The sequence below is a fragment of the Gallinula chloropus genome, assembly GCF_964237585.1.
Source record: "Gallinula chloropus genome assembly, chromosome: 1".
NCBI lineage: Eukaryota > Metazoa > Chordata > Aves > Gruiformes > Rallidae > Gallinula > Gallinula chloropus.
The window spans coordinates 150627187-150642703 of record NC_140085.1 but is presented as its reverse complement, the minus strand read 5'-3'; the positions used below and the strand labels follow the sequence as shown (position 1 = coordinate 150642703).

The 15517-nt window shown below is 43.3% G+C and overlaps 1 protein-coding gene across 1 annotated transcript in view; it reads left to right on the top strand.

Moving 5' to 3' along the window:
* Positions 1–15517, top strand: part of COL4A2 (collagen type IV alpha 2 chain) — a 144703-nt gene that overhangs the window by 117564 nt on the left and 11622 nt on the right. Inside the window, exons 27-38 of the mRNA XM_084270018.1 lie at positions 1323–1430; positions 3186–3407; positions 5720–5881; positions 7085–7255; positions 8371–8514; positions 9726–9855; positions 10229–10406; positions 11241–11304; positions 11673–11747; positions 13022–13129; positions 14028–14135; positions 15434–15505. Of these exons, the coding sequence (XP_084126144.1) occupies positions 1323–1430; positions 3186–3407; positions 5720–5881; positions 7085–7255; positions 8371–8514; positions 9726–9855; positions 10229–10406; positions 11241–11304; positions 11673–11747; positions 13022–13129; positions 14028–14135; positions 15434–15505 (1542 nt within the window). The remainder of the gene's footprint in view (positions 1–1322; positions 1431–3185; positions 3408–5719; positions 5882–7084; positions 7256–8370; positions 8515–9725; positions 9856–10228; positions 10407–11240; positions 11305–11672; positions 11748–13021; positions 13130–14027; positions 14136–15433; positions 15506–15517) is intronic.

The following is a 15517-nucleotide window of genomic DNA, read 5'->3' as shown; positions in this document are numbered from 1 at the left end:
GGGTTACAGGCACATTAGAATTTTTCATTGAGACATGAAAGCCTTGGATTTTTCCTTTTAATTGGTTTCTGAGAAGTTATTGTTCATATCAGGCAGAGAACAACAGTCCTGTACGGCACTGGGAAAACGCTCTTCGCGCTGCGCTGGCTGTTAATGTGCACTTTATTTGTGGGGGTCTGTAAAACCTTCCTTCTCTCCTTCACAAACAACAGCTAAACCTGCAAAAACTCATGGTTAAGTAATGGAAATTCAGAAAACTGAAATGGAAAAAACCTATCAATATTCAAGCGATACTTTCCTTGGTTTGTCATAGTTACAGGTGGAGAGAAACTGTCTTTCAGTGTAATAAAGAAATGAGTTCTAATTCGTGGTGATGCTAAGCAACAACACTTAAAATGTTAAAGCATGTTGTTGACCTTCAAGCCTGAGTGGGGAACTTAAGAGTTCAAGGAGCTGGGCAGTGTAGGGAAACAAAGCATTCCACAAGGATTATTGTTGAAGAACTTTCCTTGGACTCTGAAATAAAGATTTTTCTGGTAAAGGGACTCATTTAATAAAACTTTTTCATGAAAAAAAACCCAATTTAACTAACTATGCTATGAAATGCCTGCAAGTTTTGAGATGGTAAGAAACAGTAATATTTGACCTACCCAAATGTCAAAAGCTACAACACAAGGAAGGAAGGTCACATTTTACCTGTCAGGAGATAACAGGATGTGAAGGTGAGTTCAGTGCCAGAGGAACACTTTTTCAGGGCACAGCCCTTCTTGTACTACCGAAGCTATACACCTGTGCTGTTACAAATATAGTAAGTAGGCTAGTTAATTTGTATTCAGTTTCTAGGTTGATTAGATCTAACCTTTAGCCTTACACTTCTGTTTCGTGGTTATCTAAATCAGTCTGCTCTCATTCTGTGATCTGTTTAGCGGGGAAGGGAAAAATTCCTTCCTCCTACAGCACTGCACACGTGCCTGTGTCTGTTAAGCACTCACCCTTTGACACTGCCTTTTGATTTTAATCTAAAAGCCTGAATTTCCAAAATATTAGAAGTCTGCAAAAGTCCATGAGATTGATTGCTGTCACCCTAGTAGTCTCCATATCGTAGTCTTACAGGCAAGCTAATCCATGTTTGTAAGAGCATGTAATCCTAGAGTTTTGGTCCATGACTTGAGATCTTGAGTACTGCTGAAGAGCTACAGTATAGTCACATCCTTATTTTAAAGTTTTTCTTTAAATGAAATGACCTTTTCTTATACAATGTATGCATATTTCTGGTTGGTTTGTTCAGATCACATTTTCTGACATTATTTTATGGAATGCAGGTGCAAAAGGTGCAAGAGGAATCTCAGGTGATCCAGGTCCAGTGGGATACCCAGGGTTAAATGGTACACGGGGTGATCCAGGTCGGGAAGGATTCCCAGGTCCTCCAGGTATCTGGCAATAATTAATCATTCTTTATATATATATATATATATATATATATATATATATGTGCCTAAGTTACTGAAAGACAATAATTTTATTCCACATACATTTTCACTTATGTTCCCTTCTACATTCCTACTATAAACTATTACATGAACCTGCTGCTTTTCAATGCCAAAAGCATTTTCTGCAACTTCTGCAATGATGTGAAGTATCAAAACCTCCAGCCTTTTAAGATCTGCTTTATAGTGCAGAATTATACAGGACAGTAAAAATTCGTGGAGTTTACATAGAACTAAGGAAACTCAATAGCAAGATGTTTCAGATTCCAAACGGAATAGATTCAGGAAGGAAGAAGATACTAGCATTAGTGTTTTTATTTGACTCTTTCTAGCATTGGTATAAACTATGTTGGACATAGGAAAGGGGGAGGAGTATTAGCTACTCACCTTGCCCACAGGTGGCTGTGTTTCCAAACAGCATTTGCAAGTGTTCAGGGCCTGTCGTATTTTATGTCAGTCTGCAATAGATACAGATTAAATCCCAAGACTTCTGTATCTCTCCAGAGGTTACAGGATGCCCAAGACACATCAATTAATAGTTTATCTTTTTGTAGATAGTTAAGTCTGATGAGCCTAAAATAGTGCCACTGCGCAGACAGATAATTTGCAGTGGGATCTCTTCATGGATCATCAGCCAGTCCAGCAAGAATTACAGCCAGAAACTACCACTTGTGTGAGGTTTTTTCTGTAGCACAATTCAGAAGCCATGGATGCAAGTTAATTTAGCAGCTCTTTTGAAATTCTCTCCATCTATCTGTTTTCCAAGTCCTAAATCCTCACCAATACTGAAGTGCTGCAAACTCCCAAAGTCAATGTCTGGGTTATGCTTTACCTTAAGGCAGCACACGACCTGAAAATATTCTCTAGGGTCATCTATAGTAGCAAAAAAGAAAGCAAAAGAAGTTCCTGCATGTCCTGGTCAACAGGCAAGGATACATCATAAACCAGGGCTCTGTGCAGCATAGGATAGGACTGTGAATCCGCTAAGCTCTGCAGGATGTTCTAAATGCTAAATTAGGGCTCCCATACCATAAAGCTTTCAGGTCACAGGGTGGTCAGTACTCAGAAAAATTTTGTGCAGTCTTACCTACAGTCTTCCACCGGTACTTGGACTTAACTTCCAGTCCAGGTCCAGTTTCCCAGTTCACAAGAAACCTTTCCCCTGTCATTTGTGATAACAGGGGCTTGTACCCTCCCAGACATTTACCTACAGGATGGAGGACAGGGATGGTGCTTCTCCTTCATCAAGAGCATGAAGTGATTAGCATTGGCCCTTTGAGATGCGTGGGAAACAGCAGCAGCAATGACCCATCAGGGCACCTCCCCTGTCCTTCACAGTTTACCCATATGCAGTCGCTACTCACTTTTTTGCCCTTGTGGAATAAGACATTTATAAAATGCTGTAATATTCATGCCAGAATAGTTGCACAGAACTGTGTTTGGAGCTGTGACTCTTTTATGACCCAGGCACTAGGTATCCTGAGGGGTCACCTGTATGTTCTGCCTATTTCCACATTTGGTCAAATGTTCTTATAAAGGTTACCTAGTTTAAAGTTTTATCTAATGCTTTGTCTGATTCTAGAGGTTTCTGCTAAGAACTAGGGGAAATTGCAATAATAGAAAAGGTGTTATGACTGTGTATCTAGGATTTGAATGCCAACCTTTGTACTGAACCCTGTAATGCCATTTTATTTATAGGTTTTACGGGGCCCAGAGGAGACAGGGGCCCGAACGGCCTCCCTGGACTGCAAGGACACCCAGGCCTTACAGGAAAATCCGGTGCTCCGGGAGCAGAAGGACTGAAGGGCTTACCTGGTGATGCTTTAGGAGCAGCAGCAGGTTCCCGAGGAGATGTCGGGTTCCCCGGCTTTCCTGGGGTGAAAGGTGCCCCAGGAGATCAAGGAGTACCAGGAGTTAGAGGTAACGCCTACTCCAAATAAAGAATTGAGTAGAAGTGTGATATAAGCATAGCCAAATCATAGAGATGTGACAGTAGTAAGAGAACATGGTAGGACATGTTGGAGGTAGTGATAACATCAGCATCAAATATCACTGCCCAATGATCTCCCGTCCCTTCCCCATCTACCTCAGCTGTTACCAATACACCTGGCTCCTCCAAACACCTTCTGGAGGTCCATTGCACTCCTTCACATTGCACTACGTGAAACCAGCTGCAGTAGGATACCAGAGAACCAGATTGTGCTCACCCTTGTTGTGTTCAGATGTACTGTTAATTTTTCCTCCCACTGTACTTAAGGGAATGGCGATGTGATGATTGTCCTGACTTTTCACCTACGTACTGCGTGATACTGAGATTGTTTCCCACTCCAGAAGATGTTTGGATAATACAGGGCTTTGCAGAACAGCAGTGCAGAATTTGTAAAGTTTAACTAAGAAGACCTAGTGTTTAGTAAATGTTAATAAATTACCTGGCTGGTCTCTGGGCATTCAGGAACAAGAAAAAGACAACATTATGTACTTACCTGTAACTTTAGGGTGTTCATTTTAATTATTTGACAGAGCTTAAAAAATATGCTAAATTCCCTATAAAAAAAACTCCAGAAAACCATTGTTTCTCTAGAAAATCTGAGTTTGTCACTCTCTGAGTTCTTTGGAGGACTTCACAGAATCAGAATCACTTGGTTACAAAACCCCTTTGAAATCACTAAGCCCAACCATATCTGTGTTCTACTAAACCATATTCCTGAGCACCTCATCTGCCTGTCTTTTAAATACATCCGGGTCAGTGACTCAACCACCTCCCTGGGCAGCCTGTTCCAGTGCCCGACAGCCCTTTCGGTGAAGAACTTTCTCCTAATGTCTCACCTGAACCTGCCCTGGTGCAGCTTGAGCCCATTCCCCCTCATCCTATCAACCGTCACTTGGACTTGCAACAGCGTGTGTGGGAATTAAGCCTCCCCTGCTACTTAGTTTCAGTAGCATCTGGACACATAGTTAAATTTAAGACTTCTGTAAGAAGTGCATCTTCTTACATGAGTTACCTGAAGTGAGGAGAGCTGCTTTCACCTTCGGTAGCGCTCCAGAGTGAAGGAAAGGCAGATCTGTGGCATTTGGTGAGTTTAAGGAAAGGCAGAAAAAAAATTCATTAACACCTCTGAAAAGGGCAAGAAATTCAAGGTAAGGCATGGATTGAAAAGGAAAAAAAAAATTGGATGACTTTGTACATTCATTCTAAACATTTCTGTAGGACTGTTTCTCCAGTAATAAAAATATGTACAGTAAAAAGAAAAAGCATTAATAATTTGTTCTTCATTTATTTTACAGCTCTGACAGAATAGCTCCCCAAAAAATGTGAAAATCTTTATGAGGTTTTAGGATTTTTGTAAGAAGTGGCTAGTGATTCCTTTATGTCTGTGCCACTTCAACTATGCCACGACGCCCCTTAAAATAGCTAAAGTCTGGACTCTGTTCTTGAGAAAACTCACCTTACGTGACCTCAAGCATAGAGGACACTTAACTACAGTCAGGCCAATGGACCTATGCAGGTGTAAAACCTGAAGGAACAGAAGCAGATCCACTTGGCCTGGATTTTAAGTGCCATGTACTTTTGAGGTCTTGTACACTGACACTTTTCAAGTCTGAATGGAAAGCAGGCGTTATATTTTAAACCTTGATGTCCACACCCCCTTTGCTGTCAGTTCCTAGAGATTTAAATTATCAGCTGGTGCACTGAGTCTTGTAGAATCAGTGGGGGTTTGCTCAAGGATTTGTATGAACCTTATACCGATGCCTTGTAGAGGCTTTACTTGAAAACTTCTGAACAATAAGAGAAAACCAGAACTCACCATCTGCCTTAAATGTTCCCGCTCTGGCCTATTGCAATTTAGGAAAGATACAGAGCACTATTTCAGTGGTTCAGGCAGATGATGGATTGAATTCTTGCAAAGATGTATGTGAGAGACATCAGGAGTTACAGAATTACTGGGGTTGAAAGTGGAAGAGACCTGCTGCATCTATGTCCACCTGGTGCCAGATGGTTTCCATTCCTTTGAAAGAGCCAGTGAGTCTTTCCAATGCAAATAGCGAGACCAGTGTTGGTATTGTGACTTACTTTAAAACTAATGAGCAGTCTTTTAACTTGCTTTTCCTGCTCTCACTGTACTTTCAGAGGAAAAATATACCCTGAAAGACTAGTGCATCCACAGAAGTGATACGTAATAATTGGCTCTCTAAACATTTACGCTCTCTAATGCATGATAATGGTATTTTAGGAGCGGATGGTAACCCAGGTTTCCCAGGACCCAAAGGAGATCCAGGACCACAAGGTCTCCCTGGTTTGATGGGATTGCCAGGACTACCAGGAACACGTGGATTCCCAGGGCTACCGGGAAACCCCGGGCCAGATGGCAGGCCTGGTTCTCAAGGACCTGATGGTGAGTAAGCATTGCTGTCCTGCATCACTCTTCCTGCCAGTTCTCTGTGGCAGGGCAACTGTGTGGTTTCTGCAGCAGAACATTAAGCTTGGGGTCATGGCACATGTCATGCTTTAATTCCCAGGAGGGGAAATGACAGTAATAGTGCAGACACTGAGACTGTGTCCTGGTTTTGGTCAGGATGGAGTTAATTTCATTTGTAGCAGCGGATGAATGCTGTGTTTGAGAGTAAGATGGGAGTAATGCTGATAACACCCTGGTGTTTCTAGTTGCTGTCAGACAGTCAAGGACTTTCTCAGCTCTTCATGAGAAAGGAGGGGCGAAGCCAGGACAGGTGACCAAGCTGACCAAAGAGAGTATTCCACGCCAGTTACGTCCTGCCCAGGATATTGGGGGCTGATGGGAGGAAGGCCTGGGGCGGCTCCGGGACGCGCGGTTCGTGGGGGACGGTCGGGTTCTGGGACGGCTCTGGGTGGCACGGCCTGAGTTGTGTGGTTTGGTGAGAAACTGCATTGTGTATCAACAGCTTCATATATTTTGCTTTGAAGTCCTGTTAGCATTGTTACATTGTATCTTTCTGTTATCTTAGTAAACTATCCTTATCCCAACCCACGGGCCTCTTAATTTCTTGATTTTGGGGTTATTTGCCCCTTTCTCTTCCTTTTTTCCCTTCCCTTACTTCTCACCCCCCCTTCCCTCTTCCCTTTAACCTGCTCTTTTCCTTAAAGGAGCAGGCAGCTGCGTGGATCTTGGCCCTCGGCCGGGTGAAACCACGACAGACTGCAAATTGTGCTGGGAAGTAGGGGTGATGATGGTCCTCACTGGCAGAGCTGCTGCTTTTTCTTTCTGTAGGCACCTACCAACCCAAGCCAGAGATGCTGGTGTCAGACTGGGAAAAGGGAGCTACAGAATGAGAGTAGCTTTATGGAAAAGGGGCTTATTTCTTAAACTATAGAGGAGGAGGTCCTGTTAGGAGTGGGTACAGAACCAAGCTGGCAGCAAGACTGGTTTGTGTTCATGAGCTGCTTTGTCTTTATAATAATGACTGCAGTTCTTTGCTGAAAAATATTTAAATCCTCATTTTCCCCCTTGAACATGAAGGTGGTAGGACAGCAGTTTTCTCCCTCTTGCGCTGTCTTGTATGATATCATCATCTATGTCCAAGCACTTTTTAATCTTCCTGTTCCCATGTTCACACGGCAGGTCCACGTGGAGCTAGGGGAGAAAATGGTGAGCAAGGTTTTCCTGGCCCCGTGGGCCTGAAAGGTCTCTCTGGTGACAAAGGTGAAACAGGTTACCCGGGATTACAAGGTATACCTGGCGTGACAGGTCCCCCTGGCATAAGCGGAATGGATGGCTTTCCAGGAGATAAAGGTGAGCTCCAGACAGCTGCTTTGAAAACAGTTGTGTTGCTTAAAGCTGTTCTGTGCTGAGTTGAACAGGACATGTTCTCTGCTGGGCTGCCTCTGTTTAAAACAAGAATTAGGGCCAGATGCCCAGTGTATTCCCAAATCACTGTCTGCTTTCCCCCACGCTGTGCTTTGTATAATGATAGCTTGTGACCTGCAGCCCTATTTAGGAGGACAGTGGCTGGTGTGAAAAATAGACAGCATTTACTCTTCTCTCTCCAAAAGTCTTTCCCTTGATCCAGTCCCACTGGGTCTCAGTGAAATGAAAATTACGTTTCCCCAAACCTTTGCTTTAGAGTTTTGTAAAGCTGGCAGTTCTGTACTGAGCAATGCCAGACTTCTACCAGGATACTAATCTTATGTGTGGAGAAGGTGAGATTCTCACTTGCCAGCCAGAAAAATGCTACGTATAATGCAAGTTGTCCACATCATGCTGGGAGTTTCAACAAGATTCAACTCCATGTGAAGCCAAGTTAAACCCAAAAAGAGGGGTACGTGTCTAAAAATGCTTGTTGCAATTTCATCAGTTGGAAAGACAGGACTTTTGCTTGGGAGAACTCTGGAATACTAATCAGCTCTTATTTGAGAGGAATGTAGTTCTATTTGTTAGCAAGACCCTTGTAAAAGAGCATCCTCTTGTTCAGAGAAGAGTATGAGAATTTTTGGTAAGAAAAGGCCAGCCAGCCCTAGATCTGTGGTTCGTATCTCTGCATGTAGAATAACAGGCTGACTAAAAGCTTTGCGTGGTACTAGGTACCTTCTTCTAGCTTATCTGAAGAAGAAGGGTTGAACTGATCTTTCAGAAGAAGACACTAAGTTGTGCTCTAAGTTCTGGTCATCTCCATAAAATCTCGTCTTAGCCAGTTGATGCAGTTCAGTATACAGCTGCTCTTCTTTACCTCACAGATTGCTTGGGTGCCTGATACAGAGTTGTAGTCTGCCCCAGGCACCAAGACACCCCAAAATAGTTACTGCTGCACCAAAGTTTTCATACCATTTTAGTCATGCATTGCAAGTTCCCATTTACTTAGTTTGCAGAAATCTGAGTGAGGTTACAGTTCTTTTCTCCTTTCTTTAAAGGCTTGAAAGGTTCACCTGGCATTGACGGCTTCAAAGGCATGACAGGCCTAAAAGGAAGACCAGGCATCAAGGGAATCAAAGGAGAATTTGGCCCAACTGGGGCTCGGGGTGATAAAGGCTCACAGGGTGCACGCGGCTTTAAAGGTATTTGCTTTACGAGTGTTACCAGCATGTTTGCTTTTCACGTCTGGAGAACTATTTTACAAGGACACAGAGACAAAGAAGACACATTTTTCACATGGTAAATTTAGCTCAGACATTCCTCTTGGCCTCTGGCCGAGAAAGATTTTAGACTCCAGGAAAGGCTGCTTCTTTATGAATCTTAATGCATTTCAGATTGGAGACAGACATCTCATTATTCAGCTAAGCTCAGATAGTGGCACCTGAGGGCATGTGCAGAAGTCACCAGAGCCTCTTCCCAGGAAGTGTAAGGTTTTGGGGGGAAAAGATTCAGATTTTGCTGCAGTTGCACTGTAAAGGCACTGAAGTATTCAGAAAACCGCGCAATTAAGTAGTTAAAAGTCAAAACCTTATCAGTTGATACCATCAGAGAAATGAAAGCCTTAGGTCAGTCTTCTTTGCTTAAAATTAGCTTTAAATACACACTTTATCACAAGGCTAAGATGTTGTTTCTAGGGACCCTGAGACAGGTACTTAGGAAAAACCTGTCTGCAGTTCAAAGGTTGCAACATGATGCTCCTGGTAATTCAAGGGAGGCCTGGGCGAAAAGCAAGTGTAAAAACAGCCTCTCTGAAGAAAAGCACACATCTACTCTTTGTGGAGAAGTATAAGTGTGTGGTCATGGGAGACGTGACTGGCTGGCCTGCCTCCGCATCCCACAGAGAACTAAAGACAGTCAGTCCATGCAGGTCCTTTCTTCAGGATATTATTTACTGGTTTCACCAGTAACCTTCAAATCGAGAACAGGAGCAAATTAACTGCTAACAAATCCAGATGCTTTCCTCCAACAAGGCCTTTTTGGCCAAGTGACTGGAACTGACCTACTTTCCTGTGCTCTCTCTGGTGTGTGTTTTGGGTTTTATGAACATGTGATACCTTAACTGATCTGCCAGGAGGTTAATTATCCATCACAGAAACGTGTGGGTCCAGTACCTAGTTTTGTATGTACAAAAGTTTAACTAGGCTTCTATGTTTTCCTGTGCCTGACTGTTCTGCTGACACATATTGACACAGGTAACTTTTTATGCCAGTGGTTTTTCCATGGCTTGTGTGACATTATCTATTAATCCCTTCTTGCTGAATTCACTCTTCTGTTCACAGGGTTTGTTTTTCACCACACACAGTGCTGCTGACCAGCTTTTTGTAACAAGGTTGGGGTTTTTTTTACCTTTTAGGTGACCGTGGGGATCAAGGGCCCCCAGGAAAACCCCCAAAGATCATGCCCAGCATGATGATGGAAGTCAAAGGTGAAAAAGGAGATGCTGGGGAAAGGGGCACAAAAGGATTCTTTGGCATAAAAGGTCAGTGGTCACAGCAAAACAAAGCAAGCACATTCAGGACTATTGATTGGTGCCTTTGCTCAGTTACCATATTAAATATTACCCACACACTGTACCATTGCACTGAAGCCTTCCCCCCCCACACCCCCAACCCTGAAAAGTCTCTTGACAGCAAAAGCTGTTCTCCTGGCTGTCTTTCACAGAGCCATCCCTGAGGAAAGCTTTGCGGATTTACGTCACGTGTGTGTGCGCTGCCTTTTTGTGCCAGTGCCTCGCGGTGCCACGTTCTGAGACAGCCACTAGCAGGAGGACTTTACTTACAAGCAACTGTGCATCAGCCTTCCCAGCTCTAATAGTTTAAGTCTTGTTTGCTTTTCTTCTTCCCCGTGTGCAGGTAGCAAGGGAATGCCAGGCATCCCCGGAAAGACAGGAACTCCAGGCTCCCCTGGGCAGCCTAGCTACGTGGCTGGTGTAAAAGGGGACGTCGGTGCAAAAGGGCTGACGGGTCTGAAAGGGTATCCTGGTCCAGCCGGCTCTCCTGGCATCAGAGGCTTCCCTGGCAGCACAGGAGGCAGGGTGAGTTTGTGCCTATGAAGGAATCAGGGTGTCAGTGTGCTGGCATTTAGCTTCTCTAGGGAGAGGTGTTCACCCCTTGAAATGGTGCTGAACAGCTACAGTGCCAAGATAAAAACGCAATAAAAAATTGGATAAATAGATCAAATATTTTTGCTTGATCCCTCCAACATTCATTAAGCAGAGTCCTTTCTGTTCTTATTGGGAGATATCCAACTTCCACACACCAGCTTTTTGCTGATGAGAGCTCAGACAGTTCTTTCTCAGTCCCTGGTCCCATTGCAGTAGGTGTTGGTTCTTGACACTGGGCTTACTATTACCTTTCTCCCAGGTCTGATGGTGCTACTGCCAAAAATTACTCACTGTCACTCATCTAACAGTAAAAGAGCCTAAGAATCTCAGCTCCTAAAGGATAATTGACTGTGATTCACTTTGGCTGCAAGTTAAAGTTACATTGGAAAAAATAAAGTACAAAAGGCCTGGCAGACGTAATTTATTTAAAACCTGTGTTCCTTTCTCAGGTAGCATTGCCCTTAGATCTCAGTAGGACTTCTTCCTAAGTAAGGACTGTAGGAATCACCACCAAGTATGTGTAATAGAACATTCTCAATTGCAGACTTAAGTCACTGCAAACGTAACTTGACCCTTACCTTGTACTAGTTTGGTTTAACTGATTTCAGCCACGTGACTCTATAAAGCACCACAGAAACTCAAAAATGGTAACTTTGATAGCTTTCTGGGGCTTGGGGCTTTTTAGTATTTCCAAACTGTGCTGCTTGGAAGGTTGACTACATCCTCATCCTCATTAACTAATCCTTGTTTTCATTTACATGGTAGGGAGAAAAGGGTATTCCAGGTATTTCAGGCCATCTTGGTACTCCTGGCTCGCATGGTGAAATAGGTGAGTTTGTTCTCTTACCTGAGCACTCTTTGTATTCCTTGCCCATCAGATGCTTAACATGAAGTTTTGAAGAGTCTTGGGGAGGGGCTCCAGTCTTAAAAGGGACTTTGTAGTTTTAGAGAATGATACTGGAGATGTAGGAGGTTGTGACAAGGTTAATACTGTTCATTTCATGCAACATGTACTGCCCATGGAGAAATCCCTCCGTGGCAGGGAGGGCAGCTGTTCTACAGGCTTTTATCGTTTTCTTTCTTTCATGGACTCTTTTTTTTCTACTGAATTTTGCCTCAGAAGTCTCAACTCCTTCAAACCAACAGGAAATACCACTTAAAGACTTACCACTCTTGTGTTCATTTTCCTTGCAACAGGTGAGCGAGGAGAGACTATAGACTTACCCGGAAGGCCAGGCCTTAAAGGGGAAATTGGTGTGCCAGGCTTAACAGGTACTAAGTTCACACTTGCTGTGTATTAATTTTCACAACTAAGTCCATAAAGGAAAGGAGGGAGAGCTTACCTTGGGTTTTTGATGGCTGTTGAACATGTGCTCCTGTGGCAGCTGTTGAAGAGGTTCAGCTTTTCGTTATTGGAATGAGTATGGGCTACATTTACCTCTTCAACTGAAACAATAGCTATGGTAGTAAACATAGAATTATAGAATGGTTTCAGATGGAAAAGACCTTCAAGATCATTGAGTCCAACCATCTGTCCAGCTCCATAAGGTCCAACACTAGACCATGTCATCAAGTGCAACATCTACTCTTCTTGTAAACACCGCCAGGAATGATGACTCAACCACCTCTCTGGGCAGCCTGTTCCAATATGACAACCCTTTCAGTAAAGAAATTTTTCCTAATACCCAATCTAAACTTCCCCTGATGCAACTTCAAGCCGTTTCCACTTGTCCTGTCGCCAGCTATCAAGGAGAAGAGACCAACTCCCACCTCACTACAACCACCTTTTAGGTAGTTGTAAGGAGTGATAAAGACTCCCTTCAGTCTCCTTTTTTCCAGACCAAACAATCCCAGCTCCCTCAGCTGCTCCACATAAGATTTGTTAAACACTTCACAAGCTTTGTAGGCCTTCTCTGAACACGCTCAAGCATCTCAATATCCTTCTTGTAGTGAGGGGCCCAAAACCAACCAAACACAGCACTCCAGGTGCAGCCTCAGCATTGCTGAGTATAACTGAACTATCACTTCCCTACACCTGCTGGCCACACTGTTCATGATGCAGGCCAGGATGCCGTTGGCCTTCTTGGCCACGGGGGCACACTGCTGGCTCATGTCCAGACTGCTGTTGATCAACACCCCCAGGTCTCTCTCCTCCATACAGCTCTCGAGCCACATTAATCACATGCAGCTCTGGTAAAATATTTCCATGTTATTTTTTTTGCTATTGATACCAACAGGAGTAATATCAGGCCATAATTATGGAAGATGGGATAGCAGAATTAGGTCAATTTTGGATTGGGTTGGTTAAGTAATCTGCTACAATCAGTGCTGTGCCTCCATATGCAGCACACTTGAATATCAGCGTCGTATTCCACATAATTTGGGGCGTACTTTTAAAAGCCAGCATGCTGTAGGTGACACTTCATTCTCTCAGATTATGTGGCAAGACCAGAGACCCCATTCAGTAGCCAACTTCACATCATGCTTGTTAGCCTAGGGTCATAGAGAAATTATTAAAAGAATGTATTGGTTTTGTGGTTTTCCAGGCACAAGAGGAGGTGTGGGACAAAAAGGCGAAGGCGGTGATCCGGGATTCCCTGGCATCGAAGGCCTCAAGGGCACACAGGGTGTCCCTGGCTCTGTGGGACAGAAGGGTAAAATATTCTTTCTTTACAATACCCCAAAGAATAAAACTGCTTAAGAAGAGGACAAAAATCTTCTTTCCCTCAAAAGAAAGACACTGAGTTTTTTAATAGGTCAATCAATCTGTCAGTTGGTAAAGCACAGTTAAAAGGATGTGGAACTCGTGGTAGAACTTAACAAGAACTTTCAAAAGCCAAACTCTGCTTCATACCAGTTTATCCTTCTTTATAGCATCTCAATGCCTGAGTGCCACAAGGATGTGGGCTTTTCAATGTTCTCACTGTCACAAATGAAATCAGTATCCCCAGGGCCCAGTTACAAAGCCTTTGAGCCAGGCTACAGTACAAGAGTGCTGGGGAAGCAAAGTTAGGGTTGGCTCTGGCTGGATCATAAAGTTGGGGCTTAAGAACGTGTCTTAACTGCATGAGGATCATGACAATGCTCTTTCAGAATAGTTGCTCCACATTTCTCATATAATTACAGGGTTTAGAAACTCCAGCCAAGACTGGAGTAGTCTAGGTAGGTGCTGAGAAACAGTCCTTGTCCAACCAGCTGTCCAGTTGGAAAGGGAAAACAGATGTGGCAGAAGGGGAAACTGAGGTGTACCTAAGTTATTTATTGTGTAACTGGCAGTAGAAGTAGAATTATCATTTTAATAGGAGGATCCCACTATATTTTTGAGGTTGTCAGAAACCTGAAGTTTGTAATTTATTGTTCTGTTACACTCTGCCTCTCTACCTTTCCTCTAATGTTCTTCAGCCTGGATGAGCAAGTGCGGTGTCATACAATGACACTGCGGGGTGGAAAGCCTTCACTTTGCTACCTTGGCAAATGAAGGCAGGGTAAGTTGGTGCTTTGGACTAGATTTTTGAGGGCACTCATGGCTGATGACTCATCATTGTCACATAGGTTTGCCGGGACTGGTCGGTGCCCCAGGGCAGCAGGGAACCCCGGGGACGCCTGGATTTCAGGGTGAAAAGGGAACTCCTGGCTGGGCCGGCTTACCAGGACAAGCAGGTACTCATACAGCTTCAGCTATTCAGTCATTCATGTGTGTGGGCTCACTGTTGTTTCTTTGGGGTGAAGAAGAAACAAAGGGGGCTTTTTGCAGTTCAGACTGTCAGAGTTCCCTCTAATGGATATTTGTTCCTCATTAAGTTCAGGTGCATTAATGAAGACCAGTGTGGTTACTTTCTGATTTATGGGTACTGAAGGACTGGTGTCTGCCTAGCTCACTTTAACTGCTCATGACCTCCCTCTCAACCAGGAAAGCAGCTTTCAGGAAACATTTTCATTTTTCATGACAGCTGGGAAAGAAAAAGTAGTGATATACAGTATTATAATTTTATAAACTGGCATTAGATAGCAAATGCATCATCGTCAAAAATGGCACATTGATCCAATTTCTGGGTTTAAGGATAAATGACTTTGGGCTCAGAGAGAATTCTGCTGTCAAAATACAGGTGATGGTAGTTTAAAATGAAGCTGTTTGTATCACAGGATACAGAGCCTCATTGGTTGCCACCTAATGACTTTATATATAAAGTCAGCAGATTTTTTTTCTACTGTACAGCTTGAAACTGCCCTGCTTTTCATACGGTCCATCTGCCTGAATCTACATCAAATCTAAGCTGATACGGCAACGCAGGCTGCCTTTCTAGACAGTGAGGACAGAGAGAGACAGAGACTTATTTTCGTGAAGGCCGAGTTGTCCTCCAGAGCTCTGGCCATCAGTTAGAGATACCTGCCTAGCTTTAATGCCATGCTTAACACTGTGATACAATCAGGTGCAAACAGATGGGGTAAACAGGTATGAACAGGTGGGATAGATGTTACCTGTAGTAGCAGCAATTAGACATTTTGTTGGGGGTTCGTTTGGTTTGGGATTTGTATGGGGTTTTTTAATGACACAGAGTGAATTTCTCCTGAAGAGAGCTTCATTATAATCACATTTAGAGTGTACAATTATGCCATAATTATCTTGGTTTAAGGATTTTTCGAAAACTCTAAAGAGTTATTAACAGAATTGTGGCAGCAAGACTGGAACTAATGGCATGCTACCAGACAGATCAGAGATACTTAATAAAAAAAAATATCTCATGGTGAGTTTATTGGATAACAACAACACTTGCCAATCACAAAAACATGGCACGGTGTATTTCATAATAAGCTTATTGTAATACATTAATTTGCATATAATACATAAGATTTTAACACAGGGTGGTGTTTATTCAAGCACTGGAATTTTTTGCCTAGGAATATGTACGAGCTCACAGAAAATACTAAGATGATAATGAGTGTAATTTTTCAAACAGGCTTGCCTGGCTTAAGAGGAATCAATGGACTGCATGGCTTACCAGGCACTAAGGGCTTACCAGGATCACCGGGTAAGTGAGACT